General features: G+C 38.4%; 1 protein-coding gene across 1 annotated transcript; it reads left to right on the plus strand.

The window, feature by feature from the left end:
• The first annotated feature begins 613 nt into the window (after window positions 1-613).
• Window positions 614-14,087, plus strand: LOC127631296 (EMILIN-3-like). The gene is given in 5 exon segments (XM_052109380.1): window positions 614-759; window positions 9,209-9,328; window positions 9,448-10,256; window positions 11,873-13,318; window positions 13,321-14,087. Coding segments are annotated over 5 exon segments (3,033 nt in total). The 3' UTR covers window positions 13,833-14,087.
• Window positions 14,088-16,319: the final 2,232 nt, after the last annotated feature.

Consider the following 16,319-nt stretch of genomic DNA (forward strand, 5'->3'; position numbering starts at 1 on the left):
TTATGTCATCGTTTACTTATAATTTAAAGGATACGTTCATTGCATCTTTCTTCCTTAAAAATACAGAGAATAATGAGGCTTATTTTTGTGTTCCACTAAAGAATGAAAGTCATTCAGGTTTTTGAACAACATGAGGGTCAGTAAATATTCAGACAATTCCCATTAAACTCTTTCCATTTAAATTTATCCCGAACTGTGTGGGTCAGGTCTCAAAATGCCACCTTTGTGTGAATTGTGTTAGGTGACAAAGTGGGTTGGTCTATGTAAATGAGGTGGCCCAGTGTTTTATGAGGTGGCCAAGACTCTCGACCCCAGCAGTCTGCAGGAATCTTCTCAGCATCAACATTTTGGACACCATAACTTTTTCTATGCATTTACTGAGAGCTAATATACGTTGTTTTAATCTGAAAGATTTTTTTGTAATTTCTAAGAGTGATTAGGCTGGCAGGTGTGACACTAGCAAGTAATACATTTTTTTATGTACTTAATGCATCTGCCAGTTTTTAGGTCTATATTATAATTTATTTTATTTTATTTATAATACATTCTGGCAATTGAGGGTTTGTCCTCTGTCACTAAACTCTAAGTCTTGATAACATCACAGTATTGGATGATGAATTTGCAGTGTTTTCTCCATCTTCGGATTCTCCTGAGTGCTATACTGACTGTGACAGCTTTTCACCCTCCACCCAACCAATTCAGCCACTACTCTGGACCCCCACCACAATATGGCTCCCCGAAACCAGCTGCTAGACATAAGTGAGTATCCATGAGTGAAACACAAATTCTCTTGATTATTATTTGCACAGGTGGTCAAATGGCTGTTGAATTCTAAATAAATTAAACAAAATTCCAGACATATTTAGAAGGCAATACTGCACGTAATCTGATTTGTTTTGGCCATTTTAATCCATTAAAAAATACTGTATATGTGTTGGTAAAAAAAATTATAATTATCATCCCATGTGCAGGGTTGTAACGGAATAATTGAACTGATTCGTATTCAGAATAGAAAAATGACTGTATTCAGCCCCCCGTTAAGTTTTGAAGCACCTGTATTCAGAAAACAGCTCCTTTATCCGAACAAAATAGGCACACAGTTTCTCCCAGATGCAGTTGAGATTTTGTCTAAGCACAAACGCAACATTTCAAACAAAATTATTGGTTGTTTTAGTGGCGTACCTGTGTTAGTTCAGCTTCAGATGTGTGTGCTTTTTATCTTGTCACCCTGCTTGTTCAAATCAGACAGAGACACTAAGGAAGAGCTGTGAAGTTCTCATACTTGGGTATGTAATTGCTTTTTCCATATTCAGATCAGATGGTTATTTACTTTTAAATTCGCAAAGATGTTTAAACATTTGTTCGGCGGGTGATTGACTGGTGAGAGGTGGTGCATTTCTGCTTTCCAGTACACATCAGGATGCCGTTTTAAACCTCAAATGCGATGTGATTTTTGTGACCCAATAAAAAAACATTTTGCGCCCGGTTTACAACTATATTTGGTGCATGCAGAAATGACTGCAGCCAGAGCTAGGGAAAGCTATAGAACACCTCGCTCACACCAACTTCCCCTAACGTAGAAATGCAGCTGAGAGAAGTATTCTAACAAAATGTTATCCACCATTTTCCTGGGGGTCTTACTGGGGAAAGGAATGTGTTTGGAACTCGCAAGGTGTGAGCGGGGCGGTCGTGTAAAGCTGCATTCACACTGCCAGCTACTTTGTCGCTGCATGTTGCCAGTGGCTGGCGGTTAAGTCGCTAGTGGTGTGTATGGAGAGTCTAAACAGCACTGTTTCTTTACAATTAATATTATTATAAAAATATTAGGATCACGTGAGCTCTATCATCTTCTCTAGTATTGGCTGTCGCTCATGAAAGTCGCTCTTCATTTGCATGAAGTTAAACATTTCTCAACTTTGTCATGTCACTGGACACGACCACATCCGGTCACCAACGGTCACCAGTGCTCGTTGAAAATGAATGAGATGAGGTCGTTTTGTCGCTGTGTGTTGCTGCAAGTGTGAACGCTGCTTTAGAATGCACCTCTATGCTGGAAATAAAGTATAGGGTCCTACGGCAAATTTTTTCTTTAATAAAGTCATAATTAGCTGAGGTTATTACTGCTTCAATGACAACAGCAGGCCGTCACGTGCACTTGGTTGTGATTGGTTAATGTTGTGTCTATACTGTGTATATAAACAGAATAACAAAATGTCTGTGAGTTGAATAATTCTTTCCTTTATTAAGTTATTTCATTCAGTTAACTTGCATGCAGACGTAGAAATTGTAGTGTACTATAGGTTCAGTTTTAACCATTTTAATTTGCTTCTGTATCTTTTCAATAATCTCCTGATTATTTTATTGTTGTACTCAGGGCTGTAGCAAGGTAATCTGGGGCCCCAAACTGTACATTGCTCTGGGCTCCTTTCCTATTAAAAAATACAGTTTAGAATTTGTTATGGGCCCCCATGGACCTTTGGGCCCCTAGAATCATTACCACCTTTCACTCCCACTAGTTACGGCCTTGGTTCTACTGCACCCAGAGCCGCTGAGTTTAGCGAGAATAGGCTCAATCCCGAAACTCTCTGCTCACTGCTGCATCTGGGACGCTTCACCTCACAACTCATGCTTGCAGTGTATACGGTGTCATCTGTTAATATGGGTGTCGAAACAAAAACGTGCCGCTCACGGAGAATGTGTGAACCCGGCATGAGGGGCTAGTTTGCCTTTGCCCCTGAGCCAATCAAAAGCTTTGATCATATGTATGTCAGTTGTTGACATGAGCATCAGAAGTTACCGCTTTTGACTATAGACATGCATAATTAACTCATTGGTAAGTTTTAAAAACTATTTTTTTGTAATGTGCTGTTGGTAGGATTAGTTAAGCACCGTTCATCATTTCACTGAATTGTATTTCATTGCGTTGAGGCATTGTTGGTGCATTGGTTTGTGTCAGATTACAATGACTGATAAATATTGGGAGTCTATCATTTTGATTTTATGTTATGCTATTCATTTGAGTTAGTGAGATAATATGCACACCCTTTGACAATTTTCCTATTTGTGGTTTACTTTCACGGTAAATTGAATTTTTGACGTGGACGTGCACGTCTTAGTGGTGTTTTGTGCTGAGATTAATTTAATAGGCATGTTTGTGTGCCATCATGTTCACATGTTTACACTCTCTGTAAAATTTCTGTCATGGTCTATTTTTATCAGTCATACTAGTTTTCATTTTATAAGTACTAGGGCAGGTGTCGGAAACCTTTTTTCACTAAGTAGCGCATTTTTAAATTTTTGGTTGATGTCATTTTTCGAAAGAGCCATAGCATAAAATAAACATTTTATATTTTCAAATGTTTTTCAATAAAATAAAATGTTTATTATGCCCATAGACTACTCAAAAACATAAAAACAAACAAATATGCAACAATTAATAGGTAATATGTTGTACAACCCCAATTCCAAAAAAGTTGGGACGCTGTGTAAAATGTAAATAAAAACAGAATGCAATGATTTGCAAATCTCATAAAGCCATATTTTATTTGCAATAGAACATAGAAAACATATCAAATGTTTAAACTGAGGAAACGTACCATTTTAAGGAAAAATAAGGTAATTTTGAATTTGATGACAGCAACACATCTCAAAAAAGTTGGGACAGGGCCATGTTTACCACTGTGTAACCACCTCTTCTTTTAACAACAGTCCGTATATGTCTGAGAACTGAGGAGACCAGTTGCTGGAGTTTTGGGAGAGGAATGTTTGTGTGTCTGATAAAGGATTCTATCTGCTCAACAGCCCTGGGTCTTCTTTTTCATGTTTTTTGTTTCATGATGCACCAAATGTTTTCAGTTGGTGGCAGGCCAGTTCAGCACCTGGACTCTTATACTACGAAGCCATGCTGTTGTAATGCAGTATGCGGTTTAGCATTGTCTTGCTGAAATATGCAAGCCCTTCCCTGAAAAAGACATAATCTGGATGGAAGCATATGTGGAAGCATACCTTTCAGCATTTATGGTGCCTTGCCAGATGTGCAAGCTGCCCAATCCATAGGCACTAATGCACCCCCATACAATCAGAGATGCAGGCTTTTAAACTCAGTGCTGATATCAATCCGGATGGTCCCTCTCCTCTTTAGTCCATGGCATCCATGGTTTCCAAAAATAATTTAAAATTTCGATTCGTCTGATCACAGAACAGTTTTCTACTTTGCCTCAGTCCATTTTAAATGAGTTTTGGCCCAGAGAAGATTTCTGGACCATGTTCACATATGGCTTTGCATGATAGAGCTTTAACCTGCATTGGTGAATGGCACAGCGAACTGTGTTCACAGACAATGAGTTATGGAGGTGTTTCTGAGTCCATGCAGTGATTTCCATTACAGAATCATGCCTAATTTTAATGCAGTGCCGTCTGAGGGCCCGAAGATCCGGGCATCCAATATTGATTTTTGCCTTTGTCCATTGCGCACAGAGATTTCTACAGATTCTCTGAATCTTTTGATGATATTACTGTAGATGATGAGATATTCAAAGTATTCACAATTTTACGTTGAGGAACATTATTCTGAAATTGTCCCACAATTTGTAGATGCAGTTTTTCACAGATTGGTGAACATCTGCCCATCTTTACTTCTGAGAGACTCTGACTCTCTAAGATACTCTTTTTATACCCAATCATGTTACTGACCTGTTGCCAATTAACATAGTTGTAAAATGTTCCTCCAGCTGTTTCATTTTAGTAACACTTACTTTTCCAGCCTTTTGTTGCCCCCGTCCCAACTTTTTTGAGACACGTTGAGGCCATCAAATTCAAAATTACCTTATTTTTTTCTTAAAATGATAATATTCCTCAGTTTAAACATTTGATATGTTTTCTAAGTTCTATTGTGAATAAAATATGGGTTTATGAGATTTGCAAATCATTGCATTCTGTTTTTATTTACATTTTACATAGCATCCCAACTTTTTTGGAATTGGGGTTGTAATATGGAATTGAGTACACTTGTTTGTGCTGGTCTTCATAAAATTACTTCATTTTACATTTGTTCATGAAAAAGTTTACTTCCTTTCTGGGTTGAGCCTCGTCACATTTGGAGGGTGGCAGGTGCAATTTCACATATAAAATTGCGCATATAAAAAATAAACAACGTTTGTAAAATCACTAGTAGAAAATGCTCTTAACCGCTAAGATTAATAGTTATTAGGAAAAGAGGCCCAGAAATCTATGAATGTGCGTGTCTTGGAGAAGCGATTTCATTGTACACATATCAAATCAGATGTGCAGCAGCAGCATTTCTTTCATCTGTTCTTCAAAATAGAATCACACATATTTCATCATACATGCGTCTTTGTGTCTAATTTCTTGTCATATCATTTCGAGAAGTCAAACAGGTCACCCTCCACAGTGGCTGGTACATCATAAAAATGATGTGCCACTCTGCATGAAAAATTTCAAACCTTGTTCACCAGGAGTAGGCTGTATGACAAATTAGGGAGAAAGGAAATCAAAATGGTCATTGACTTCAAGCTTTGCAATCACATCCACACTTATTTTCTGCAGTAAAATAATCACTAGAAAGTTTTAAACAATCATGTGTTGGTGATGAATTGTGAGACACCCTGCGAGCCCTTGATTTTTTTTATCAAAGAGCCAATTGTGGCTCACGAGTCATAGGATCCCAACCACTGTACTAGGGCATTGAGGTGCGAAGTATCTATTATAATGGCACATATATACGGTAATGCTTTATGATAACATTTTTGACTCCCCTTGTTTGAGTCTGGTCAGATACATGACATCAGATACCCTCTACTCAAAATCTAATCACAAAAGAGACACACACAATTCCAGGTAGTGATGCACCATTTTTTCCTCTTCCGTCCGATATCAGAAATCTCATTGTCGGCCAATACTGATCCCAAGCCGATACCAGTGTTGTTTTTTGCATAATCAGTTTAGAATATCTTTACATTATTTTGTGCAACTAATTGGGTGTGCTGTTTAATATGTAAATAAACACAAACCTCTAACTTTACACATTATCTTCAGTAGAAAAGAAAACAGTGTTTTATTTTTGCCTTTTCTTTTTTCTTTTTAACCAACATTTTTTTAACTTGCTCCTGGACATATCTTTTTTGTTCAATTTAGTTAGAAGAATTCAGTCCACTTTTCATTCACACAGTATATTTTTTGGAACCAATTCAACTTAAATATTGTTATATAAACAAATACTAATGATGACAATAATAATAATAAATTGTTATTAATATTATTATTATTGACTTTTAATTTTAAATACAACAGTAATATATTTAAATCGTGCACTTTTTAAACCCTCACGCTTTTATTTTGACATTCTAAACTCTCCAGGAAGTCCTGTAAGTGTGTCTGTTTGTAGGCAAGTTCACAGTAGTTTAATTCGCCTCTTATTGAAATTCTGGTAAAATGCACCTCCGGTGCCGTTCTAAATGCATATTTTGAGAGAACCGAATTATTGATCATCTACATCTGAGATGTTGTTTGTGAGTAGTGCTCAAATATTGCGCACTGCTGTGAAGGCTAAAAATAGTTGAGAGTGCATCACCAGCCTGTGCATAAGTTTGTGTCGACAGAGCAGCACTATTCACTAACGCGTCGGTGCTGCGTATACTATATATTTACTTATTAAACACAGCCTTTTGTGATTCACAGAGCGATCGCACATCTTCAAGTGGCTTTTAATAAGTCATATTAACTGCTTTAATTGTGTTTTTATTGTTGTTTTGTCATTTTTGGAGCTTGACAGTAACAAACATGACTAACACACAGTATAGGATTTGGACAGGGCTCGTCACGCCAATAACCGATCCATCTTAAAGCTTCAGTATCGGAGCCGATAGCGATCCAGGCATCGGATCGGTGCATCCCTAATACCAGATGTAAATGATGATAGTGCCAGTTAATACACATCTAATATGCATATATACCAGGGAATAAACGGGTCAGTTGCACCAGCTATACTTACATTACAACTTAGCCTAGTTGTGACGTAAATGGACACTAAGTCACAATTTGCTCACTACTAAATATGTGAGCGTTGCACTATTAAATTTAGGTAGGACGTAACCCTACGTATAAACTAAATATTTATGGAAGCCTCCGACCAGGAGTAACAGATGGAATAAAAAACAAAGTAATTTAATGACATCAATGAGCTCATATTTTGGTTGACATGCTTCAGTCCTTTTGACATACATGATGATGTTGGCATTTACAGTCGTTTACATTTACGGGAGAGAAAAACTTACATTTAAGCAGCTCTTCAACATGAAACCGATCTAACGATGAAGTTTTCAAGATGCTTCACCCGGTGTCAAGTTTCAACATAAAATAACTCTATTTTTCCAGCCTGTTGTATTTATTTATCACACCTTATTTATTTTAGATAGAGTTACTGAATATTGTTATTTAAGCTAAATATATCATTAATGAAATCTTGCTTTATTACGTATCGTATTTCAATGGGGATATCATTTATAACAGCTGACAGTTAAATGAGCAAACAAGGTTTGAACATCAACCGTAACAAGATAAAACTGAAATCCACTGCTTTTTAACACTTCTGTGTACAAATTTGAAGGCTGCTTATTGGATCAATTAATGACTCATATTATGCGACTACGCATTACGGAGAGCTTACAACCTATTAGTTAAGTCTTGCCTTAAGAGCAGGTGGTGCAACCAAATTAAGCACTGACATAGTAACAAACTAACTAGTAGTTACTAAGCCCTTAGTATGAACTTTACGTCCTAACTTACGTGAGAACTTATGCACAGCTGGTGCAACCCTACTCAGGACACATGCACAGTGGGAATGCGAGGGACAAAGAGTGGTCAAAACTGATGCACTAGGTTAAAATGTTTTTCTTGTTTCTTTTTTATCTGTCAAAATGACAGAGTTGTCAATTATTCGTTAATGATCAGTAAAATAATTGATTGTTAAGTGATTGTGCCCCACACTAAATAATGACCCTGAGACGCCACTGACTTCTCTCATAATGAACACAAAATAAGGCATAAAGAATGTCTTTATTTTTATGTCAATCAAGTGAGAAACTTGTTGTTTTTCTGAACAGCGCAGATGTGTGCTGCAAACGCATCTTCTCTTCCCCAGGGTAGGATTGCATCAGCTGTGCGTAAGGTCTCACTTAAATTGAGATGTCAAGTTCACACAAAGGGCTTAGTAACTAGTTAGTTTGTAACTAAGTCAGGGTTTCATTTGGTTTGCACCACCTGTTCTTAATGCAAGAATTAACTAGTAGGTCATAAGCTCTCCGTAAAGTGACGCGTAGTCGCATAATATGACGTTTACTGGTAACACATTGTAATAATGTTCTGTCATTAATAGGTAATTATGCAGTAATTAATGCAGGATTAATTAGTAATACTACATTAACACTTTATTCACTACTATTATGGAAACACGATTAACCAATCAGTAAGTAATAGCGAACTGATGACTGAGGTTGTTCACTGTTAGGTAATCAATAATTACTGAATTTGATCTTCCTCATTGAGAACTATTAACTTACTATGGCTAATTTAATATAACTACTAATTAATTACTAATCAAAACATTAAAATATGTCTAAAATGTAAATTCAGTAATTATTGATTACACAACAGTGAACTCAGTCATCATTTCACTATTACTTACTGATTGGTTAATCATGTTTCCATATTAGTTAATAGTAGTGACTAAAGTGTTAATGTAGTCCTACTCATATGTCCTGCATTAATTCCTGCATAATTACCTAATGATGGACCATTGATATAAAGTGTAGCTGTATTTATTCAATAAGCTGCCTTGAAATTTGTACACAGAAGTGTTAAACAGCCATGAATTTCAGTTTTATCTAGTTCAAACCTTGTTTGCTCACGTAACTGTCCAATGTAATAAATTATATCCCCACAAAATAAAAAAAGATTTAATTAATGGTAGGCTATATTTAGCCTACGTAAATAACAATATTGGTAGTGATATTTACACCTAATGCATTATTTAGAAGTGTTTTCATAAAGAATATTTGTATAGTGCTTTTCACGATACAGTTTCAAAGCAACTTCATCAGTGTTTAGAGATGTGTGAATAATGGATCTTTGTGCTGTAAACCACATCAGTTATTGAGAGTAAAAACTCCCCTACCCAACTCTTTCTCATCAGAAACTACTGTGCATTTGTTGTGGAGAAGACTGTTTCATTCACTGTTCAGGGTGGAGCAACGCCCTTTGTGAAGGGAGAGTACAACAAGTGTGCCTGGGGTCAGAAATGCCCAGTTCTAAAGTAAGACATTAGCAATTAATAATTGTTTACTCTTAACTCACAATGTTTGTTTAATAGATTTGTACAGTTACACACACTTTTTGATTGAGTTTATTTTGACACCCTGTTTGTTCTCACAGGTATCGCATGTTCTATAAGCCCACGTACAAAGTGGCATATAAGACTCTGACTGAGCTGGAGTGGAAATGTTGTCCTGGGTATGCAGGTGTTGGTTGTACTGCAGTCTATGGAATGAAAGCAAGGCCTACTTTAAAAGGACCAATGCCTGCACAGAAGGGTCCTATGTCATCTTTTAAAGGGTTAATGCCTGCGCAGAAGGGTCCTATGCCATCTTTTAAAGGGTTAATGCCTGCGCAGAAGGGTCCTATGCCTCCTTTCAAAGGACCAATGCCTGTGCAAAAGGGTCCTATGTCTTCTTTTAAAGGGACCATGCCTGTGCATAAGGGTTCTATGCCTCCTTTCAAATGGCCAATGCCTGCACAGAAGGATCCTGTGCCTTCATATAAAGGGCACATACATGCACATAAGGGTCCTAGACCCTCATTTAAAAGTCATAATCCCTCTCAAAAGATTCCAATGCCTTATTTTAAAGGGCAAATTCTCCGACCCAGCTACAGCGGGAACCCCTGGAATGAACCTCAGGCACCATCTAATAGCATGAATGGATACCCAGGCCCCAATGCTGGGCCCACTTTCAGAGACACCTCATTTGAAGCTTATCCGGACCATCAGGGGCCTGAAGTAGATCATCCTGAACCAATGCCAGACCCTGAAGATCCTGGCCATGATCTAATCCCTGAAGAGCCTGAGCCAATCACAGACTACCAGGACCCTCAGCCAGAAAACCATGGCACTATACCAGAACGCAGTAAGACAGAGCCTGTTCCCATGGAAAAGACACCCTCTGGTGGAAGTGAAACAAGCCTAGGTGAGGAAGCTTTAGTTTAAAATGTAGCTAGGTTACAGTTATAAATACACATATTTAAGAAATAAAATACAACTTTTTAGGTATATGATTTTAGTAAAAATAATTAAATAAGTGAGATGTCCAATGAGGATTTTATGATATAAGTAATATAAATAAACGACTATATACCAGTGGCATGCAGTCATCTCCTTCAAACCCTTAAGAGAAGGGGTGACAGAAACGGAGACAGAAACGATTTTCAAATTATAAAATATTTTTTCACCCATTTATGTAACAAAGAATGTGCATTAAATAAATAAATGCATTAAAATACATAAATATACAACCTCAAAAACAACTTAAATGTAATATATACTACCATAATTATTTTTATATTTCCACAACCACGAGGAGGTTACCCCATGTGACTCTACCCTCCCCAGCAAACGGGCCAATTTGGTTGCTTAGGAGACCTGGCTGGAGTCACTCAGCACACCCTGTTAAACTTGTGACTCCAGCGGTGGTAGTCAGCATCAATTCTTGCTGAGCTACCCAGGCCCCCCTATTGCGCTGTATCTTTACATTGCTGTGTCCCTCTTCACAGGAGATTTTGAAGGGTTCCGTAATCAATTTGTGACAGAAAACCTGACCAATCAAATTTATTATTTTCACATTGGGGTTTGGGCATCAGCAGTCTGCACCTTCACAGATCCAAGGAGAAGGAATTACACATTGAACGCAAGTCGGGAAGGTTACCCTTCCTGTAGCCGTGTTTTTGTCTCTACCTGAAGTTACCATGAACAGTGTGACATGTCCAGTGTCAGGCAAAGCAAGCAGTCTTAAATTCATGGATGATTTGCAGGGAAGAATCCAAATTACATTATTTTCTTCAAACAAATGGACTAATTGAAAACTTTCCTGTGCTCAGCACAATTGTAATTTACAAAGTCATGTCAAAGATACTTTGTTCTCGCAATTGCCTCCACTGAGTGTAGCTTCCATGAAAGAAACACAACAGAAAAAGCGTGACTGAAAATAGGGATATTTTGACTAGAACCCTGTCAACACAGGACTGAGTGTTTTGCTCCAAAAGCAAATATTGGAAGCATCTGTTGCGGTGGCGCACTGACAGTAAATGGATGCCCTATTCCATTCTGGCGATTGCGCTACTCCTGCTCACCAGAAAAATAAACAGTTTAGAATGTTCGTTTTGACACGATAATGTAGACAGCCTCAATCCGTCGTGGCACATCGGGGACTGTGAGGTAATATTATGGGGTGTATTTTTGTGTGCGTGGTTGAGGTGGGGGGAGGTTGGGGAGGATTGAAAGGGTTGCCGGTTTGTACTCTGTATGCCACTGCTATATACTGTACATTTACATTTAAATTCTGTATTTAACTTTTTAAATTGCCAAAGCAGACACAGGAGAGATAATAACATTATTTCACTGTCATCCTTTACACTGTATTTTAAAAAGCTCAGTAACTTTTCATAACAACAGTGTATTTATAAATATAAAGAATGAATCTTGATTTGTAATGGCAGCTGTGTAGTTCTGTTTTAGAATCAGCATTTGTTCCCCACAAACTGCTTCTTTAAATAAGCTCAGAGTAACAAAATAAATATTTATTCACAGATCATGATGACAACAGAATTGAAGATGAACGGCTGGGTAGGCTAGAGGAGGATGTGCAGAGACTCTCACTTGGTCTTGAGACTCTTCATAGTACAGTGACAGGCCTGGAGGACAGCTTACGTGCTTCCCTCCGTGAAGATGCCAATTGGATGTTGACTGCACTCATTTCTGCTGCTCCCAGCCCTATTGCTGCTCCATCTCTTTCCAGAGACAATTCCGTAGGTTTCGGAGATCTGCCTGGAGGTGCACCGGATATTGAAAGTTCAGATGTGGTGGGGCAGTTCCCAAACCTGGCTGATTTCGCTGAAAAGTTATCAGAGCTGCGTGCAGATCTAGTTGCGAAGACATATGAGCTGGCAGAGTTGAGAGGAGTTGTCTTGGTTCACAATAACACCCTTAAAAGTCTGTCTGATGGGTCAGTGAACCTGACTCAAGCTGACTTTCAAAAAGTCCTGGAGACACTGGTGGCGTCCAAAATGAGTGAGTCTCGGGTAGCCATCCTAGACGGGTTTGAAAAGAGAGTGGAGAGTGCTGAGAAGCGATGTGAAGGTCGGATGACAGAGGTGCGACTCCAGTGCAAGGACGAACTTTTGAATGGATGGGATCAGATTGAACAAGTCCAAGACATAAGGGCAACACAATTGAGGACAGAACTTAAAAAACTCCAAGCTCAGCTTCAGGGCTTGGAGTCTGAAGAGAGTTGCTGCATTGCAGTGTCTGGTCTTACTGAAAGGTTAGTTTATCTGGAGCAATCAGTGGGTGGCTTGAATGAATCCCAAATACACCTTTGTGCTGAACTTGGTGGACACAAGGACCATATAGAGGATATGTTGGAGGGCCGGCTAAGATATTTCGAAGACAAGCTGAAGATTACACCGAACCAAGACAAAGTGAACATCAGCAAAAGAGTATCTAGTAACCTGGCGGCACAACTTGAGGGAAAGCTTCAGGCTCTTGAAAATCGTCTCTTGGCTGCAGTGGAGGAGCTAGGTAATATCACTGCACCAACTTTGCTGGAGGGTCAGGCTGTGCCTATGCTGGAATCTGAAGTAGAATCACTCAGAAAAAAAGTGGAGGACAGTTTGGAGCGTGTTCAGGAGCAGCTCAAATTCATAGAGGTCCACTGTATGTCATTGTGTATTCCACAACCTATTCTTACAGGATATGCAGCTCCTTTGGCAACTGAAGAGAAAAGAAGTGAGGAGATCCACAAGAAACTGGATGGAAAACTTGATTTACAAGCAGAGAGATTGAACCGCCTCAACACCACACTATCCAATCTTCTCATCCAATTAGCGGAGAAACAGGAGGAGGCTAGTCTTCAGGGTGAGGTGACCCTCCTGAAAGTCACTGTAAACTCTGTTAACAGATCTCTCAGTGGATTGCAAGAGTCACTTGGTTCTGTGATCAAAGAAGTGGGCCACACCAACCTCACCTGGCAAGAGAGAGAGAGAGGCTTGCACAGCAGGTAAAGGGTGTGGTACAGCTAGTGGGATGGCAGGCATCTATGTTGGGCACTGGGGAACGAAGGTTGACCCGTCTGAAAGGGGAATTCCAGGATCTACGACGCAGAGTGGCCGGAGAACTCCACGGTTGCCACTCCACTGCCTTGGGTGTCCAGAAGGAGGTGACTGAAGTCGGGGGACGTGTAACCCGTGTGGAGGGTCAATGTGGAGGCCTGGCACACCTGGCTGAAGACCTGGAAAGAATTCGAGGACAGCTCGAGAGACATCCTGATGGGCATCTGTCTCATGTAAATAGCACACTTGTTAACCATTCTGACCAGTTGTCCAAGCTCAGACACAGCCTCCAAAACTGCACTGGACAATCTGGGTTGACCAGGATAGCAGGGGACAATTTGTTAGCTACAACACAACAAAGGGCAGAACACCTCACAACAGAGCCAACCCATCCAAGAGGTGACCAGTTTGCATTCCCCACACAGAACAGAGGTGACTAGAAAATGTTATAATATAAAGACTGTTCTCTAACACATAGTACCACCAACACATAGTAAACAGTCTATACTCATATAAAACATACTGTTTCATAGTATTAGTCACTCAGGAGACACTTCTCTTTTACCAACAACTGTCATGATCAATGTTGTTGAATTTCAGTCCATAGTGCTGCTGTTGTTTTGTATTTTTCTTTGTGTTAAATTGTTTGTTTTTATGTTTCATGTAACTTTTTTTATGGTTGATTGAGACACAATCACAAGGTCAAAACTTGAATTAATTTCTGACTTTTTGTTACCTCTTTTTACATTGTGTTTGTAGCTTTAACAGGAATTTTCTGTAAAATTGTTAAATATATGTATATTTTTGGTTTGCAAAAGCTGGTTCTTAATAAAATGTTACAAAATCTCACTTTATTTTTCAGTTTTTGAGCTGGTCAGACTCATTAATGTGTATATACTGTATGAATCATTCAAATGGAATATGTTGTACAATACACTGATCAGCCACAACATTAAAACCACCTGCCTAATATTGTGTAGGTCCCCCTCATGCTGCCAAAACAGCGACAACCCCCATCTCAGATTAGCATTCTGAAATGCTATTCTTCTCACCACAGAGTTACCATAGACTTTGCCAGTTCTAACCAGTCTGGCCATTCTCTGTTGACCTCTCTCATCAACAAGGCATTTCCGTCCACAGAACGGAGACTGTTGTGAGATTAGGAGATCAGCAGTTACAGAAATACTCAAACCAGCCTGTCTGGCACCAACAATCATCCATGCAATTATTTAATCAGCTAATCGTGTGACAGCAGTGCAGTGCATAACATCATGCAGATATGGGTCAGGAGCATCAGTTAATGTTCACATCATCCATCAGAATTGGGAAAAAATCTGATCTCAGTGATTTGGATGGTGGCTGGTTTGAGTATTTCTATAACTACTGATCTCCTGGGATTTTCACAACAGTGTATAGAATTTACTCCGAATGGTGCCAAAAACAAAAAGCATCCAGTGAGCGGCAGTTCGTTGGATGGAAATGCTTTGATGATGAGAGAGGTCAACAGAGAATGGCCAGACTGGTTTGGACTGTATGCGGTAACTCCGATAACCGCTCTGTACAATTGTGGTGAGAAGAATAGCATCTCAAAATGCTATTCTGAGATGCGGGTTGGTGCTGTTTTGTCGGCACGAGGGGGACTTACACAATATTAGGCAGGTGGTTTTAATGTTGTGGCTGGTCAGTTTTCTTCAGTTTGGCTTCAAGCTCTCCCCTTTACCCCTTACATAATGTAAAGAGGGCTTTACATTATCACCACTAGATCCCCTGGGAAGGAAAACAAGAGATGTGTCACAATCTTTCAGCTTATTTCCTAATATTTTATTTATTTATTTTGTAAAGGGCATTTACTTTTAACAGCTCTTACATATGACTTTGAAGGTGAATAATTAGGTATAGTTGTGCTGATGAATTTTACTTACCGACAGTTTCCTCCTGCTTCAGTGTCTTGATGATTGACATCTGAGGACCTCATCTCCCGGTTTTATTCAATAAATATATTTGTTTGACAGGGAAGCTGTGCACAAACAGGAATATATATATATATATATATATATATATATATATATATATATATATATATATATATATATATAGGCCTATATTTTTTTTTCTTTTTACATATTTGATGTCTATGTGTGCACGTACCTGTTATCTATTAGGCAATATCAAACTCATGTTTCACAAGAGATCTCCCGTTATCTTACAAATGTGTGTGAACGTCATATGGGTCATTCTACGAAAATGTCCATTTTTCTGTCCCTAGCCTTTACAGAAATATTACACTTGAAAAACACTTTAGGGTTACAATTTCTTTATATTTTAAAATGAAACAATATGTTATTTGAACAATTACACCTTCTTGAGGCATCAATGTGGCAATATTTGATTTATATTATTAGAATATTAGAATTCCAACCACCACAGAAGTGCTCGTCCCCTCAGTCACATACAGAGGGAAAATGCTTTATTTTGAGGTCAAATACAGTGTTTTCTTCCATTTAAAATACAATAATGTGTCCATAACTATCAAATATATGATGTAAATTACATAAAAAACAAAATGCTAAATAAATATTATAAAATATATAATGAAAGTAATGGTCCCCTGGAGTTGTGTCACTGGTGTTACCGTTTAACAAAAAAGCTCTTATTTTGGAATTAAAATCACACTGATGACATCATTTGACTTCCTTCTTCCAATTTCCTGGAGATCTATGAAGAGAAGCCCATGGTAAGTCCACTGTCTCTTTTCAGTTATCAGAAATCTTCTCATTTATCTCATGATTTCATATGAAGCTTTTAGTTGAATTCAATGACCTCCTTTATTGTTTGGGGATTGTAAAAACTAGAATACAAATGGATTAAACTAATTCATTTAGTGAGTATACCATGATTGACAACATGTGGTTTGATACCTTGCAGCA

The sequence above is a fragment of the Xyrauchen texanus genome, chromosome 37 (assembly GCF_025860055.1).
Source record: "Xyrauchen texanus isolate HMW12.3.18 chromosome 37, RBS_HiC_50CHRs, whole genome shotgun sequence".
Taxonomy (NCBI): domain Eukaryota; kingdom Metazoa; phylum Chordata; class Actinopteri; order Cypriniformes; family Catostomidae; genus Xyrauchen; species Xyrauchen texanus.